Source organism: Centruroides vittatus, unplaced genomic scaffold (genome assembly GCF_030686945.1).
Source record: "Centruroides vittatus isolate TY-2023 unplaced genomic scaffold, ASM3068694v2 scaffold_1015, whole genome shotgun sequence".
In the NCBI taxonomy this organism is placed as follows: Eukaryota; Metazoa; Arthropoda; class Arachnida; order Scorpiones; family Buthidae; genus Centruroides; species Centruroides vittatus.
In genome coordinates, this window is record NW_027122666.1 from 5,819,283 (window position 1) to 5,837,633 (window position 18,351).

The 18,351-nt window shown below is 31.6% G+C and overlaps 1 protein-coding gene across 1 annotated transcript in view; it reads left to right on the top strand.

Moving 5' to 3' along the window:
* Positions 1-1,595: 1,595 nt before the first annotated feature.
* The window catches only part of Tim23 (translocase of inner mitochondrial membrane 23), a 29,063-nt gene continuing 12,307 nt past the window's right edge, over positions 1,596-18,351 (top strand). The window contains exon 1 of the mRNA XM_067283876.1: positions 1,596-1,760. Coding sequence (XP_067139977.1) covers positions 1,697-1,760 — 64 coding nt within the window. The 5' untranslated portion in view covers positions 1,596-1,696. The remainder of the gene's footprint in view (positions 1,761-18,351) is intronic.

The following is an 18,351-nucleotide window of genomic DNA, read 5'->3' on the forward strand; positions in this document are numbered from 1 at the left end:
TATGTATCAAAACTTTCCTGACAATTTCTGTCCTTTAGGCATCTATAATGGGTGTAATTATGAAACCTTTCTTAGTCAGGCCCATAGTTGGATCGTGTGATGAAGGACATCACTAACTCTAAACGGGACCAGCATATTCCCATTTTCCACCCACGAATTTCCTAGAATAATTTACTGATGCATTAATTATCTCAGCTAGACGACCGGCTAAAACTGGCTAAGCCCCGTTACCATTTAATCGAAGTCCTTTGCCCGAATATCAGTAATTTACTTGATCGCACATTTACGTGAAGCCCAATGACGTGCGAATATTTTAAAAGTATTTTAAAAATCTTACTGATATTATATTTCATCGACATTTAATGTTATTCGTAAAATATAATTTAGTTATAATTACTGTATTTGTAATTATTAAAATAGATTTTTTATCAAAAATAATAGTAAATGTCTATTATAATTTAAAGTGTGTGTTATGAATTGTTCTTAAAGATGCGGATACAAACAATTATTCTTAGAATTGTAATTTTACTTCGATTCTGAATTAGAATTCTATTCTTTTTACTTTCCTGGCTGTTGTATATAACAGAGGGAAAGTATGGCAATCGGTCAAAAAATTATTTTTGACCGATCGCCCTTCAAGATTTTTACATTTTTGAATTTAGGACACCTTGAAATGACGAGAAATGCGAAAAATCCGGATTTTTTTCCTGCATGTATATTAGTGTGTGTGTTTGTGATACGATTTGTTCACCAAGTTTGAAGTTTAATCACTCCTGTGCTTTTTGTCGAAAATTTTTGAAATTTTGTAGGTAGGTTTGTGTATTAGGAGGCTCGATGCTATTAAATTTTGGTGGTTAAAGGTCGAGGGATGGGGAGATAAAGAGGGTCGTGTGTATCTCCAGTAGGGTATGACTTGATGACAATTTTACTTGTTATTAGCATTTACAATTTATTGTAAAATCCATCCGTACCCTCAAAATTAAGCTTTTTCCCATTTTATAATAATTAAAAATATAAAAAGTTTGTTTTTAATAAAATATGATAATAGATGGTGCCGCCAAAATTTTAAATGTTGCCGGGAAAGTTGAGCAACTCGTTGCTGGATTTTTGTAATATTCTTCATTTTTTTTCATCAAAAACTAATTTCCACAATTTTACACGATTAGTGCCAAAGTGGGAACGTTGCGATGGAGTGCAGAATCGCAGAACGTCAATGCAGTTGTTTATTCGAAAACAGCTGCATTGACGTTCTGCGTTAGTAACAAAAGCTGTCTGGTTTTTTCCTCAATGTCGGCTTTAATTTTTCAATGCTTTCTCTTAATAGCTGCACGATCCCTCCTAGTTTTGAAATTTTTGTCTCATTTCACTAAACTTGTTCTCTGAATTTAAATTTCACAATATTAAATTTATGGGCGACGGAGTGAGCATCCGACACTAGCAAACCTAGTATTAATTAAACCTTAAGATATCAATATAAGTTATGTAAGTTAATTAATTTTACTAAATATTCGAGTATTCGATATCTGGTTAATTAATATTCGCCTATCATTACTAATTATATAATAATTTTAAATATTTCTCACTTTTGGCGCTGCGATCTTTCTCTGTCACACTCCATGTGCGCAGTATTAGTCTATCTTTCGAAAATCCTAAATTCTCAATTATTTATTTATTTATTTTTTTGTTAAATAGATCGATGGATAAACCGAGTAATTATCTAAATTTACATCCGGTACCTGATTCTAGTTTCCAGTTTCCTCGTAAGTATATTTTCTATTTTTCATTCATTAAAACCTATGGTAGTTAGGCCTAATCACACACTCCAAGTTTATTTGATTTTTACATTCAATTGTCCTCAAATAAGAGAATATAATATCTTATATTTAAAAGAAAGCGTCGTAACACATATACATACGAAATAGACTATTAAAATATAACAATTAAGTACATAAAGTGATACTGTTTGAATTGATCAAAGATGTGAGCACGTGAGTTCTTTGATACAGCAGAGGTTACTTTTAGTTAGTTTGTGCATACAAATCTACTTAAACAATTAACTAAAAGTCATTTCTACTGTGTTTAATCCTCTAACAAAAGCGGTAATAGACGATATAAAAGTTTAAAGCGATTCGAAATTAGATGTTATCGTAGTAAACTTTACATCATTCGTTATATAATTTGTAATGTTATAAATTGTAAATCGATTTCTCCGTTCTTCGTATCGTGTAAAGGGCACGACATGTAAATGATGCAATCTCTATTGGCAATTAATCATAAGGATGCGGCATACTTGAACATCTTGAAATTATTCTACGTCTAATAATACTTTAGATTAGTTTGCTTATACTGATAAATTTGTTTTATATGTGCATACATTTTATCTGTCTTTTAAATTTGTATAGTTGCAAATATAAACGTGTATTTATATTAAATTATTAAAATAAGAGTAATTAACTATATAATTACCTTTATTTTCTTTAGAACACTTGGTTTTTTAGTATGCAAGTGGGTAATGTAGTTTATGTTTGTAAAATAAAAAGGAGTGTTTTTAGTAATGTTAGGTGATCTATCAATTATTCAGTTCTTTTAAAATTGTCAGTTTGGATGATACTATCTTCGAAAATTGGTATTCTTTCTTAGCACTCGTGTATACAGTCACTTGCTATTTCTCTCGCGTGAGCCGACTGGAAGGTAATTTACGTGACGTTGAACTCGCTATTAGGGGATGTTTGTAAATTACATTTTGCATTCTCCTTGAAATTTTTACTCTCCCTTTTCCTTTCATCACAGTTTGTCCAAGTTTCCATAATCTCTTCCCCTCTTCCCCTCTTTGGACGTCCAACAAAACTCAATTTTCCCTTAAAACCTTTATTACTTTATGAACGATAAATAGCCTAAGTAGAAACAAAACATGCAAGAAATTTTGAAATAAATATAATAAAATTTATAAACTGCATAAGTTTAATGAAATAAACGAACATTCACTGAACCTCGACCCCCCCTTCTCTTCCAACATGGACGTCATTTATGAACAGCCTCGTACATTAAATTATATTTATTTTCATAATACAAATTAATTGCCTGGGTGAGCAGTAAGTGAGCTCAGGCTTCTGAGATGACTTTTACAATTTTGTTTTGGAATTTAAAAAAAAATTCCCACAGAAGATTTTGATGATTTTGGTGTCAAAATGCTCAGTGGAATCCTGACATATGCATAAAATAATTTCTGAAAAATATAATTAACTCTGAGATAAGATATAATCAAAAAACAAAAATGTAGACTTTCACCTCTTTGACGAGTTTGGTGAATTTCTGTTGAACTATGGAAAAGTTATCCCAGTTCAAAGAAAAGGAGCCAGGTTTATGTCCTATGTAGACAGCCCCCATGAACTTGCTCTCACTGTTACAGTGGCAGTAGTACTGTCTCATCTCCACTAAATGGCACCGTTCACTAGCTCTAATAAGGGGGGAATTTTCCACAAATTTCTCCAATCAAAATATGGGTATACCTCACCTTATGTCGGTAATTGGTTCCAGGAGAGGCAACGTAAGTTGAATTTACTTGTGTAGTTATGATGTAAGTCGAGATTACGGTGGAAATCACCAATAATGAGCACTTAAAGACTGCTAAATAAGACGACGACACAGAAACACAGATGTTTTCATGTTTTGTTCTCTAGGATTTTTGATGATTATATTAACATTTACTGTAAATGTACATATTTTAATATGATTTTATGTGCTTTCAACGCTTTTCTAGTGATATTATGACTTCAATATTTGTTGCGGACAAATATAAAGTCGGATAAAATGACTTAAACTTGATTTTTATTTTCCATATACTTTTTTGACAAACAACGTGTAATCGAGAATGACGTAACTCGAAACAACGTAACTTGAGGTATACCTGTACTGGAACTTTCTGGAATATCTTGCTAGCAGTTTGAGGCAGTGGCATTGCTCTGGAACCTTCTGGAACTAGAGCACAAGATTGGGCTGTCCAGGATTGTCAAAGATTGAAGGGGAGACAGTTCCTTCAGTTGAGACTGGACAAAATCTCAACCGTGACTGGTTCTAACCATCGGGGTGACATGCAGCGACCCCTACGAATTGTCGACAATTCGTAGGGGTCGCTGCATGTCACCCCGATCCGCATTTTAAATATTAATTTATATCTTAACAGTTTAACTTTTTTCACTTTTTTCTTTTAAATTTTATTTCCCATTCAGTTTAGTAATTAAATAAACATATGTGTTAACTTTGTAATCCTTAGTTAATTATTTATTAACATTTGAATTTACATGTTAGAATTTTTCAGATACTTATAAAAATTTCCCAAAATTTAACTATTTAAAAACCATGAAACAATTAGTGATGTTAAAAGTTATTTTTATCATAGAAAAGGTATGTCACTTCATGATTTAAAAAAATTATATTTATTACATTTACATTACATTAATAATACAAATTTACACAGAAGTCCGGGTCGCTGTGAGTCACCATGACCAGAAAGAGTCATTATCTTTTAATGCATTCTGCAAAACTGAGTAATGGCCATATGTTCCGATAATAACAAAGAATATAGGAAGCTACTGTGAGTCACATCAGTAAAACATAATTATTAACGATTCAGCAAATCATAATATAAGGTGTGTGGGTCAGAATGGGACATGCGACCCCTACTGGGATAACGAGCAACTCCAATTTATCAAAGACTTTTCTTGTTTAAATGTGAAATAATTTTATTTTATTTTTAATTTTTAGTTTAGTTTACTTTAGTTTAATTTAATTTTTTTAGTATTACACTTTCCTTTTTTATCTGTACATTTCATCATATTTTTTTCTTTTATCAACAATAAATCATTTATAATCTTTTATTTGTGACATACTACTGCTCAAACTGCTTGTCCAGGCTAACTACATCGAGAAACATCATTTCCAGTTTTTTGATGTAACTTACCTTACTAGTGAGTTACATTATTATACAGAATTACAATACAGTATGTTATCATTAGTATAAAATAATGTATTATTTATTATTTATAGCTCTTTTTACTGAAGCATTATTTAAGTAAATAAAACTATGTTTTTATTTTACCAATGTAAATATTTATGACAATTATAAATTAATAATTACCACCTAAATATTACTAAAAACACTTTTTTTTTAATTTTATGAACGTAAACTACGACATTATCTGTAAATGATTTTAAAACTATAAAAACAAATTTGATTATAAGTAGGCAATATTCATATATGATTTTTCAAAATTAATTGAAATTTAAAATTTTACTTATTTCATCAATCGGCATTTGATTTATAAATAAATATATCTACATATAATGATAAATTGCTTGTTTCATCATGATGATCAATATAAATGAATGCATTTCATTTTCTTCTTGAATAAGGAACAGCCTTTTTTTAATTCTAATAATGTTATCAGATTATAGATCAGTGTTTCCCAACGTGAGGCCCATGCCCCACAGAGGGGCAATTTGATTGTTAAGGAGGGCAATTTGAAAATGGACTCACCCAGAGTTTAAGTTAACCATATAGCTGCTGTATGCCATATTTATTGTAAATATTGATTTAAGTTAGTTTTAATTTTATTTGTTCTTTATTTCTTTTTCCTTGTAGAACTTCCCTTTATAACCCTTTTCCCTTGGAGTGGGATTAACAATTCTGAGAACCACTGAGAACAAAGAGATGAACAAGGCCCTGAGGCCGGTGAAAGAGGAGAAAGGACATTCTTTGCCCAGACCTTGAGGTGGGCAGATGTGAGTTGTGTTCCAGGTCACGTTTGGCAATGACTGGAAAGTGCAAAAGACTTTGATGAAAGGATTGGGTTTTATTGTGGTTACATGGAAAAACTTCAATGAACACGACAACGAGAGACCTTCCAAAATAGTTCAACGTATAGAGAGGTTTCAAGGTCGCATGTCACGTGATAAAACACACGTTTGCTCCGCCCATTCGCCATTTTTGTGGTAGTTTTCGCTCGCTTAGCTTGCACGTAGTCTGTTATTCGACGTCTTTTTTTAGTTTAAACGTACAAAAATACTGCAGTTCTATTATCATGGATTAAGTTAAAAAAGATTCTTTTCTTGCAAGCTATTCTAGCAGTCTAACAGGACGAGATGCAGCTCTGTACGAAGAGAAAATTTCGTTATGTCAAGGCGATCCATACGAAGCCAGTTTATCAGACTTCGTCGTATATCAAGAGTTGTGGCCGAAAGTAGAATTTGGTGACATTATAAACTATTTGGTTTTTACAACAAATTTCTACACCCTGTCACAAATGAAAGCTTATAAATCTTTAGAGGCCCATAACTATTTAACAAGTGGCTGGGTTTCTCCTGATATAAAAGTAAAAGTAATTAATAACAGCGAAGTAATATTGCTTGGAAAGATATGTTTTCTTTTGTTTGTTTAAACTCATGTTTTTACGTATTTCTTAAGTAAGAATTTTTGTCTGAAAGTAAAAGTCTAATTAAAAACAGCCGTGGAAATTTTTTAATTCAAATTGTTCAGTACCTTTATTTTCTAGTTGAAACTAGCATATAATAAGTCTACTTGCTTTTCGTTTTAACGTGTAATGTTTATAAGTTTGCACTAGCTAAAGCCTGAAATTACGTTAGTTATTCGTTTATAAATGCATTACACCTAACTAAATTAATATAAGCAAATCAGTAAACTCTTTTAGGTTTTAAAATATAACTTAGTGTTTATTAACGTAAATATTGAAATGAAATGTTTCTGACAAACTCTTGTATTGATATTCACTTTATTCGTAACGAAATTTTTCCGGTTAATTCTCGAGAGCCATGCAGTTTGCCTTCGTCGTGAAAGCTCCTCAGTTTGAGATCCTTGATGACAAATAATGCCGGGAATTTTAAAAAATGATGTTCCTTTGTTCTTGAGTGAACTAGCATTACACCCAATTACACAACAAATCACCATAGTGATATTCGCGACGAAAAAAAACAACACAAGAACTCCAGTTAAAACGCACGTGAACACACACAAAACGTAAACAAGTCACAAACAGTCACAAAGATGGCGCTGGACAATTGCGCATGCTCATGACGTCACTCGTGATGTCGACATCGAGAGACCTTCCAAAATAGTTCAACGTATATGTTGGGGGGGCATAAGAATTTTAGAAAGGCTTAGGTGGGGCTTAGCACTAAAAAGGTTGGGAAACACTGTTATAGATTATCTGATAAATTTTGTTAATGTATTTTTTAATTACTAAACTGAATAAGACTAAGATAATTCCAAAGCTAGAAATCAGAAATCTTGGTTGCTTGTTCTTTATTATATGTATTTTCTTAGCACAATTTTGCCATTGAGAACATATCACACAGGAAACACTTTCAGAGGAAAAAGGTTTGGTTTATTGGTGTGAACAGATATTCATTTTGGGCTTAATGCCCCTCTTCAGTCCTATTATTACATACTTATCAGCAAATTGATTACAGGTTTACAAATTTACAGAATGCATTGAAAAAATTAGGATACACGTACAATAGTTTATACAATAAAACTTAATTACCTGAGATAGTGACAGTTAAACCAACATGACTAGTAAGAAGATATACATGTAGTTGAAAAAAAGAGGGAAAAAATGGAGCTAAAAATTCTTTTGGCTCCACACTTAAACACATTAGGACAGTATAACATGTGCTAAAATAAAAAAGGGGTAAACTTAAATCTAAAATTAAGTACAGTATAGCATCGATTATCCGACCCCCGATTAACCGACTTATCAGTTAATTGGGACAGCGTTCTAGTCGGCAAATTCAAATGTTTGCTAGTGATGTGGTGCTACAATATTTGGTTATGTCTTGGCTACTTTAATATTATTTTTGTTAAATTTTTGCATGTTTTAGCTGGCAGCACTGGCTCGACCATGAAAGGGAGGCTAGTATTTAAACCAGGCCTAATGCACTATACTAATAATGTATTTTTTCATACTTTTCAGTTATCCGACCAACCCCAGTCCCCGATTAAGTCGGATAATCGATGCTCTACTGTATATATTAAGAGACGGAATTTTTATAAAATTAATAACGGAATACCTGTAGGGTGTGAAATAATTCTAATGAGATGTACAGAGAACATAGACAAGATATGAGAGGTTAAAAAGACGTGACTATTCCCTGTATCATACACTGAAAATTTGGTGTGACTTGCACAGTGGGGTATGATAAAGGGAGGGTGGTAGAACATCTTAATGGCTTTTGCTATTTAGTTAAGAATGGTCATCAATGATATCCCAGACATGGGCAAATGCGGCTCTTTTTGAGTTACATGCGGCTCTTGCTGAAAGTGTTAATTTCTGATTTTTATTATTATTTTTACATTTTTGTGAAAATATGTTTATTTAAAAAATTCAATATTTGTTTTATATTATATAATAAAATTGCGCGCATTTAGATTTTGATTGCTGATGCCATCTTTTGGCGTTGTGTAATTCTACAACGGTGCGTTACATATTGGTGTTGACACAGTTGACATGTGTGTGTGTGACTTTTCGTTGTAGTCGTATTTGTTCTGGTGTATCTCATTGTCAGTAACAGTTATCTGGTAAGTAGAATTTTTTATTATGCAATTTATAGATATCGAAGCATAAAAAGACATTTATGCGTTAATTAATTAATAAATGTTTACATTTTTTGTGTCATATTTCTATCATACCTTTATACATGATGATAAAACAGAATTTGCTTATTAAACTTACTGAAAGTTGTCGCACCGTAAATTAATTTCAAATTTTGATTAGTTTGTTTTAATTTCAGGTAATTTGTTTAAAATTATTTAATTTTAATGCCATGAGCATGACTTCGAAAGATAATAAAAAACGAAAATATGAACAAAAAAATAGAATCTTTTAAGAAGAATGGTTTGAAAATTTTGCTTTTATTGACAATAATGGAAAGTCACTGTGTCTTATTTGTAAAGTTACAATTTCTAATTATAAAGTTAGCAACTTAAGTCAACATTACGAAATAAGTCATTCAGACTTTACCGCTAAATATCTGCTTAATTCAAAATTGCGATCTGAGAAACTTAAGTTATTGCAAATTAATCTTCAAAAACAACAAGGACTTATAACGTCTTTTAGTCGTGAAGATGACAGAGTAAACGAAGCTAGTTTTTTGTTGGCTTGGAACATTGCTTGTGCTAGACGTTCATATGGAGAGGATGAATTTATTAAAAGAAATTTCGAAGAAGTGATTAAAATTTTGGATCCAGACAACAACAAATTGCATAAATTCATCGCACAGATCCCACTATCCCACTGTACAACTGAGCATCGTATTGGTGCAATTAGTAAAAATGTTGAAGTTAGTTTGATATGTGACTTAAAAGATTGTACAGTGTTTAGTTTAGCTCTCAATGAGTCTACAAATATTCAAGATATTCCACAATTGGCCATTTTTTGCCACTATGTATCTGAAGACATAATTGTGAAGGAAGAAATGTTAGACCTAGTGGCTCTTACTGAAACAACTCGTGGAATCGATATTAAATACGTGCTTGACAGTATAATAAAGAAATTTGAATTGTCTCGTGATAAACTTGTAAGGGTTGTGACTGATGGTGCACCTGCAATAATAGATCAACATCAAGGTCTTGTTGGTTTACCGAACAAAGATCCTGAAATACTACGTTTCTTACCTCTTTACTGCATAATTCACCACGAGCATCTCGTAGTGAAATACTTCGAATATGAAAATGTTTGGGAGATTGTTTTGCAGATTGTGAATTTAATTAGAACAAATTCAAAAACACGTCAATTTAAGAACTGTTTAGAAAAGTTGCAATCGAATGACGAAGCAGAAGAGTTGCTTAATGATTTATCCCATGGTGCATTTTAAGATGGCTCTCTACTTACAACGTTTTGAGCCATTCATGGAACTCTTATTAAGTTATATCAAAATATTTACAAAGGAAGTAAAAGGCAGACGTTATGCGCAATTAGAATTACGTGGCTCACTGACTTAATGTTCTTCACAGATACGCTCAAACATTTGCAAACTCTTAATTTAGCTTTGCAAGGAAAAGACAAAAATATTATCGATTTATCACAAATTGTATTCAGTTTTGAAGCTATGATTAGGCTTTTTGTAAAAACTTCAAAAATAAAACATTTAATCATTTTCCGTGAGTAAAAGCAGATATAAATACATTGGTGCCTCATATAACATACTTAATCCGTTCCAGGTTCACGTCCGTTATACGAAACGCATTTTGTATCATTAAAAAATGAACATGGGGTGCGTTCTTTTATTCCTCCGCGTAACTCTGCGCGAGCGACATCCATTTAAAAATTCGTGCGGAACGCATTCCTAAATTCCGGTGGGAGTGCACACCGTCGAACGGCAAAAATGGCCGCTTGTAGCAGTAATTTACGGTGGAAAGCCACATGGCGTCCTCTATGGCTCAGATAATTTCGTTTCCAGGTCCATTATGTGGTTTTATGAATGAGAATTTAGAAATTGTGAAAGTGCGAGTCAGCGCACATGGTGATGTAAGTGTCTTTACAAATTTTTTTCGAGGCTATTTTGAATGCTCTTTCAACAAATAATCCATTTTATGGTTAAATTTTACAATTGGGACCCTTCTTTTGCCTTTTAAAGCTCATATTTTAGAATTATAGATTCCTCACTATACTATCACCATACCATCGATAGTGCGGGCGCCGCCATCTTTCTTTCTTTTACCGTCGTTCCTAAATGCCTACAAACAGCAGCGCACTCCCGTAGTAGCGGAGATGCAGAGCGACTGCTATTAAAGAACGCACCCATGGAGCAGTCACCAATTATGCCGGAAAGTTCGTTGTTTGCAGCCAGTCCGTTGCTCGAGTCATGTAACGGCCAAACAGAAAGTCCATTGTTCACACCGTCCGTTATTCGAGGCTTTCGTTATACGAGGCACCACTGTATTATCAAAGAAGATAAATTAAATGAATACAAAGAAAAGTTGGGAAATTTGCAAACAGATTTAAAAAAGAGGTTTGAAGATTTAAAAACTTTGAAATCTACATTCTTATATTTTGTGAATCCATTTACTTGTGACATTATTGAAGATGGATGTTTAATTTCTGAGATAATACTTCCTGAGAAAATGTCCGGGGAATTGCAGTTATTGAAAATGAAAGAGGATCAAATATTGCAATTGCAGAACAAATCAGCTTCTACAATTGAATTTTGGAAATTTCCCAGAATCCAAGTATCCACATTTAAAAAAAGCTGCTTGTTGTCTATTTTCTATTTATGGAATAACATATTGCTGTGAATCTCTGTATTCCACAATGAAATTTGTCAAATCAAAACATTGTTCGCAGCTAACAAATGATCACCTGAAAGAATTGCTGCGAACTGCTTTGACAAATTTCTAGCCAAATTACAGAGAGTTGGCCAAAGTAAAAAAATTATTAAATATTAATGTAGATTCCTGTAGAAATAAGTTTTTGTTTTCATTGTTTCTTTCAATGTTTTGTTTATTTATAAAAATTTGTACACAGCTCTTACGTTTGAATGTGCAACTGTAATATGTAATTATATATATGTAATATTTAGTAATTTATTTCCAAGTTGGTGCAATAAATTAAATTGACATTTCAAATTTATTTTTTTGAAACAAGTTCTTGACCCAGATGAGGGACACACTATCCTTCCCAGCCTTACTGTACTATCCGCCATGACAGTACAGAACTGCGGCTCCCATGCATTTTGCAAAACCTACATTTTGGCTCCCACTGAACTCTTGCTTGCTCACCCCTGGCATATCCGTTTACACTAATAAACCAACCTTTTTCCTCTGAAAGTGTTTTCCTGTGTGATATGTTCTCAACGTCAACACTGTGCTAAGAAAATACCTAAAGATCAGAGTTTGGACCTAACAATGATCTGGTCCAAATTAAAACAAAATGCATAGTCATACTAAAAGTATTTCTTTTAGTATAAGTAAATACGGTATTATTTAAGTAGAAAACATTTAAATGTTTTTAGAAAGCTAAGTAAATATTTTTCTAATAAATTTAAAAATGGTGGATTTTGAAAGATTGAAGTAGTAATTGATAGTATTTAATGTTCTGAATTATTGTGAAATTTATAAACATCTAAAGTTTAATAGTTATATTAAAGCCAAATGAATGTTAAATTAAATCAGACTATATTACCACTAATATTAATAATTAAATACTGAATCATTTGGCCTAGAGGTAGACATTAGGTGCCATCTCTTATTAAATTTAATAAAAACTGAACCCACAATTACTACTTCGGGTTTTAGTCCTGCTCCAGGTCAATTCTTTTCTTCCAGAATTTTCTAAATTACTTAATATATATTAATTATAATTATTAAGTTTAATAAGAAATAGCACCTAATGCTTACTTCCAGACCAAATTATTCAGTATTCAATTTTTAATGATAGCAGTCTGATTTAATCTGGCAGTCATTTGGCTTTATTGTTAAACCATTTCTGGATAATGATTTGTTTAGAAAATTAAAAAATTCTTAGAAATTTTACATTTCTAAGGAAAATTCATGGAATTTTCTTTGAATCAAACTTTTTCAGTAATAACTTGTTAAAATTTTAAACTATTTGACATATAGTCTACTTATTACCTTTTGCTTGAAAGAAAAGGCTGATTAACTTTTTCCAAATTATTATTAATTTTTTGTTTTGGACAAAATGTGAAAATCTAACACACTGCAAACCTTTCTGATGGAGCTTCTATTTCAGCCCAATAATAAAATTTTATCATTAAAATAAACTTCTGTGATAGTGATATGAAGAGATTGAGTGTTACTCTATGTTGTTAATTCACAGGTTCAACATAACAATTTTAATTTTATGTTTATTTTTTGGAATTAAATAACAAATTATTTTTAATTCATTGAAAAATCTTATATAGAGTTGAAATTTAGTAAATTATTCTTATTTTCATTTAATAATCTTTAATTGTACTAATTGGGCTCTTCTACTGATCGATCATTAAGAGATGACTAATTCTCTAATAATTGGTGTAATCAGTAAATAATTGTTCCATTAGAAGAACATAATTTAATAATTTTTAATTTAAAAATTAATAAACATAAAAAATGATGTTTAAAGAAATGACCACTTTATTAATAATTATAATTTAGATAATTATGGCAATAATTCCAGTTTTATTAAAAACTGCTAGCTTTTTTTAATCTGTGTTTTCAGTCTGAATTTTTAGAAATATATATTTTTTTAACATAATATATTCAAAGTACAAATACTGAAGATAACCTTAAAAAAGTTGAAATTGTTTTGATATTAGAATTAAATAGCTAAAGTTAAAGGTTGATAGTTATTTTTAAGTTACATACTAAATATATTACATATATAGTAAAGCCTTTTTAAAAAAACTCAAATGTCTAACTTGAATATCTCTACAACTTGAAGAAAATGAAGTACTTGGTAGATGTCAATGGAATAGCATAGGGATTTAACATCTCTAACTTGAATTCCTTACTTTGAATATTCTTCAAGTCAAAGATTTTTGTGGTCCCCTGACATTGATTTAACTGTCAATTTCCGATTCAAATTTTAATATTTATTCTAACCAAAGTGATCCTAATTATTGGATTTCTATGAAATTTTCAGGCAGTTAGTTGTATCTACTGTCCAACACCCATTTGCAGACAACATTCCAGTCCAAAGCAAGAGGATCTTTCACTTTATCTCAACAAGATGTATCTGCAAAACTTCAATTTCATTAGTTACACTGAACATTTTGCTAAAAGACATCACATGGAATGTTTAAAACATAAAACTATCAAAGATTATACAATGCAAGAGGTAAAAAAACAAATCTATTCAGAATCTTCATTTTTCACTGTATTGTTCTCTAATTCAAATTGTCCGTAACTTGAACTTTTTTCAAGATTTTAGTTAGACAAGTTTTACTGTATACACTAAAAAGAACATCGTTTTCATTGCTGTTGTTGCTTTGGATTTTTGAGTGCAGTGGTTTCCAGTGTAAGAAAAATCTTTTGAATTTGGAAATTAACATCTCCTTGGAGATAGCCTTCAGTGGAAACTTCTGCATCTGAAAATCCAAAGCAACATTGGCATTGAAAATGTTCTTTTTAGAAATATATCAAAGTGCAAGGAGTGAAGGTGACCTTGAAAGGGTTGAAAATGTTTTGATAGAATTAAATATCTGAAGTTAAAGGCTGATGATTATTTTTGTTATTTTGTGTCGTCAGCTTGAGCATGTTATACAGTCGAGTTTGCATAAGTCGTCATAGGTATTAACTTGACACCGTCAGTTAAGTAGTCAGTTTTCTGTGGTCCCGGCCGATTTTTACATAGGCATTAATGTTAAAAAACTCTAGTTTACTTGACACCGTTTAACTCGTCACCACTGGATAAATCAACATACTTTTGCTGTCCCACACTCGTTTAGACATCTGATAAGTCAACTCCCCTCCTGAAAAAATGAGTTAACACCGCACAGTAAACTGTGCGGTGTGAACTCATTTTTTCAGGAGGGGAATCGACTTATTAATTAAGGCATTTTTATTAATATGTATATATTAACATTTTATGTATTTTTATATATAAAATAATAACAAATAAAACAAAATTTAGAACGTTTTTTAAAAACAAAGTTGTGCAATCTCAGTTCACTCTTTTACACATGTATACCGGCCGCTTTCCACACCGATGCGACCTTATAGGATTCTCTAAAATTAATACTTTGCTCTTTTTCACTGTATTTGCAAAAAGAAAATATACATTCTATATCAATGTCACAGCAGAATCTGATTTTGCATTTTCACATCATGCGTTATTTGTAGCATGTGTTTCACATTTCTGTGAGAAATGAGTGTCTGAAAGCTAACGTTTACTCTGAAGGAAAAATATGAACTTGTTTCTGAATTTGAATGTAAGAAAACTTTGCAAGCCGAATTTGCAAACCAAAAAAAAAAACTTTCCAAAAACAACATTGGTGGGAATCTTGAAGAAAAGAAGTGGTAGATAAGAAACTTTTTCTTGGATTTTCGTCGTGGCTATCTTGAAAATGCCAGAGAAAGTTGCCATACAAAGATGTTGAAGATTCTCTCATACATTGGCTAAAGCAAATTCATTCATCAAATCTTCCTGTTTCAGGACAGATACTGAAACAAAAGGCGATGGAAATTGCTGAGGTACTTAGAGTAGGAACCAACTTTTTTAGTGCCAGTGATGGATGGTCAGAGAGGTATATTGCACTATTGTATTTTCCTAATTGTAGTACAATGGAACCCTGGTTAACGAACTTAATCTGTTCCGTGACTCTGTTTGTTAACCAAAGCAATTTTTCCCATAGAAATGAATGCAAATACAATTAATCCATTCTAGCCATCAGTAGTTTTGTAATTTTATTTGTAAAATGGGTTTTCTTTGATGAAAATATAAGAAAATGTAGTATCTGTCATTACAGCAACAAATTGTAAACTTTATTTAATAAAGTAGCACTGTACATACCTTTGTTTCTACGGAGCTTAATGCTTGGAAGAGGAATCCCCCTCCATAAAGAATCTCTCGATGCAGTGCATCGGGAGAATCTTCGAGTCGAGGTCTCTTTTGATAAGAAACAAGAAAGTGGTCTAAAGTTGATTGTCTTACTCTCTTAATCAAAATTTTTCTAAAATGCGCTAGCGCAGTGTTGTTTATTAAATTAATGACCCCATTAGCCACAACTTTGTTAGGATTGTGCTTTTTAATAAATTCCTGCACATCATTCTATTTTCTGCAAATTTCCTTGATCTCAGCACTGGTGATTTCTTCCCTAGCCTCTTCTTCTGACAAATGCTCTTCTTGTAAGACTATCATCTGTTCTTCCTGCATGGCAACCAGCTCTTCTGTCGTTAGTTCATTTTGATGGCCTTTCGGCAATTCCTCCACATCTGCATCATCTACTCTACTCTCAAACTTTTGCCAATGGACATGATTTCATGGACTACATCAGGAGAGCTCTCTTCTTCAAATTCCTGAAAGTTTCACTCTGGGACACAAGTTGACCAAAGTTTCCTTCAGGCCGATTGCAAAGTGCAGTGAGAGACCTCACTCCAGGCTTTGTCAATAAAGTTGATATATAATGCAAGACGTTAAAATGCTCCTTCCAAAAAGCTCTAAGAGTTAAGTTGGTATCATTGGTAACCTGAAAACACCTGATGAACAGTGCCTTGGTATACAGCTTTTTAAAATTGGAAATCACTTGCTGATCCATTGGTTGCAGTACTGGAATTGTGTTGGGTGGAAGGAATTTGACCTTGATGAAGTCATGTTCACTATCCAAGTCTTCCTCCAAATTTGGTGGATGTGCTGGAGCATTATCCATTAAGAGAAGACATCTAAGAGGAAGATCCATTTCCTGAAGATAATTTTTAACAGTAGGAGCAAACACTTCTGTGAGCCAATCCATGAATAAAGTCCGAGTTACCCATACCTTGCTATTTGCCTTCCATTGTACAGGTAATTTGGACTTTATCACATAATGGGTTATAAGATTCATAAAAGAATTACAAGATGGTAAAGTGAAAAGATGCTGTTAAATCTAAATTTTAAATTGTATTTATTAAAAGAGGAGGGAAAAAACCCAAATGTTATTTGGACTCATTTTCCTCTGTCTTCTGTAAGAAGGGCTTATTAGCACAAATTGTATTGTGTTTTCTTATGCTCTTCATGAATTAATGCTACATTTTTCATTTTAATTGCTGTTCAGAATTGTGTCAGGAGTGGAAAGGTCCAATTTATGTAACACCAAAGGTAGTATGTATGTAATCAGGGATGAGTGGCTGAAGAACTTCAGTCATTTTGCCAATTCTTCTCAAATTAAATTGGAAACATTGCTCTCTGCAGTGCATTAGCTTAAAGCAAAAAAAAAAAATCACTAAAACATATTGTACAGTTAAGAGAATATATTATAAATATAATAATCAAATGATATAGCCAGATTAACTATTGGACTAGAACTTAACTAATTAATTATGTAGATATTAATAAATTGGATTAAAGGTAGGCAATTAAGTAGCCATCCTTTAATTAATTAATTAAATTAATAATTAGTACTGCCTACCTTTATTCAAACTATGTAATATCTATGTAATTCATTAGCCATGGTTTTTTTTTATTTGTGGTTTTAGGCCCATTACCGTTCAGAGAGCACAAAAAGGCCAAAGAGTGTTGTATTGACAAGGGTGTGTCGGTTAGTCCCAAAATGGGCTCATAAGGAATGTCTAGTCCCTTGTGAGGGCTCATAAAATTACGTGTGTCTGTTATGTACTATATTTTATTCTGCATGTTGTGTTTTTGTAGTGCTATATTATATTTACCAATAGTATTTAGTAACTAAGAGGAAACACAGTTTGATAGGAAAGTTGCTCATTAGCCATGTTCTAACCTGGCAGTTAATCTGGCTCTAATCATTTATAAGTATAATTTTGACTTGGTTTTCTATATATAATGATACAATTATTTGTTAAAATTAGTGGTTTTTGACTGAATAGCAAATAATTATTCAGATGTTAATGTTGATGAATACCACATATTCTTGCTTTTCTGATTACCAATTTTTGAATATTTGACCAAATATCAGCCAATTTATTCAAAACTACTTAAAACAGAAGGACCTTATTCTAAGGCTTAGACTCTGTTGTAGAATAAAGTGGTTGGCAGCATCGTCTATTCAATACTAAAGATTATGGTGCTTTTATTTTTAATAAATTGTTATGTAATGAAAAGTAAAAATTAAACTTTGTCATTTAGTTGAGTGTACAGTTTATTCAGTGAAGCCAGAAGTACTTATGATGACAAACAAATTTGTTTACTTCCTATGGAGTCTGAAGCATTAATTTTTCATTACAATTTATCAGTCATGAATTGTGATTATTAATAATTAATATTTGCTAAAGTTTATTAAAGTTTATTTTTATTTATTTCAGAAAGGAATAAATAATAATTTTAAAAATTGAGATTTTTTTAAAATTCTCTTATATATGTTAAGTTAGAAATAACTGCAATATAATGAATCATTCTGTATTAAACAAGATATTCTTATAGTAATCTTCTTGAGAAATCAATTTATCAAGTATTCATTTAAATAACTAATACATTTCTTAACTTGCATTTGAATTTAAAATTTAATTGCATGCAGAATAAGCAATAAATTGCTTAAATACAGTGTATTGATTAAATTCCATCTGTTAAGGAATGACAAAATCTTGTGACAATCATAATAGAACATGATTTTCATATGTTAATTTCATAACTAAAAGATATAAATATTATTGGTTTTAGCAGTTTACTGTTATTT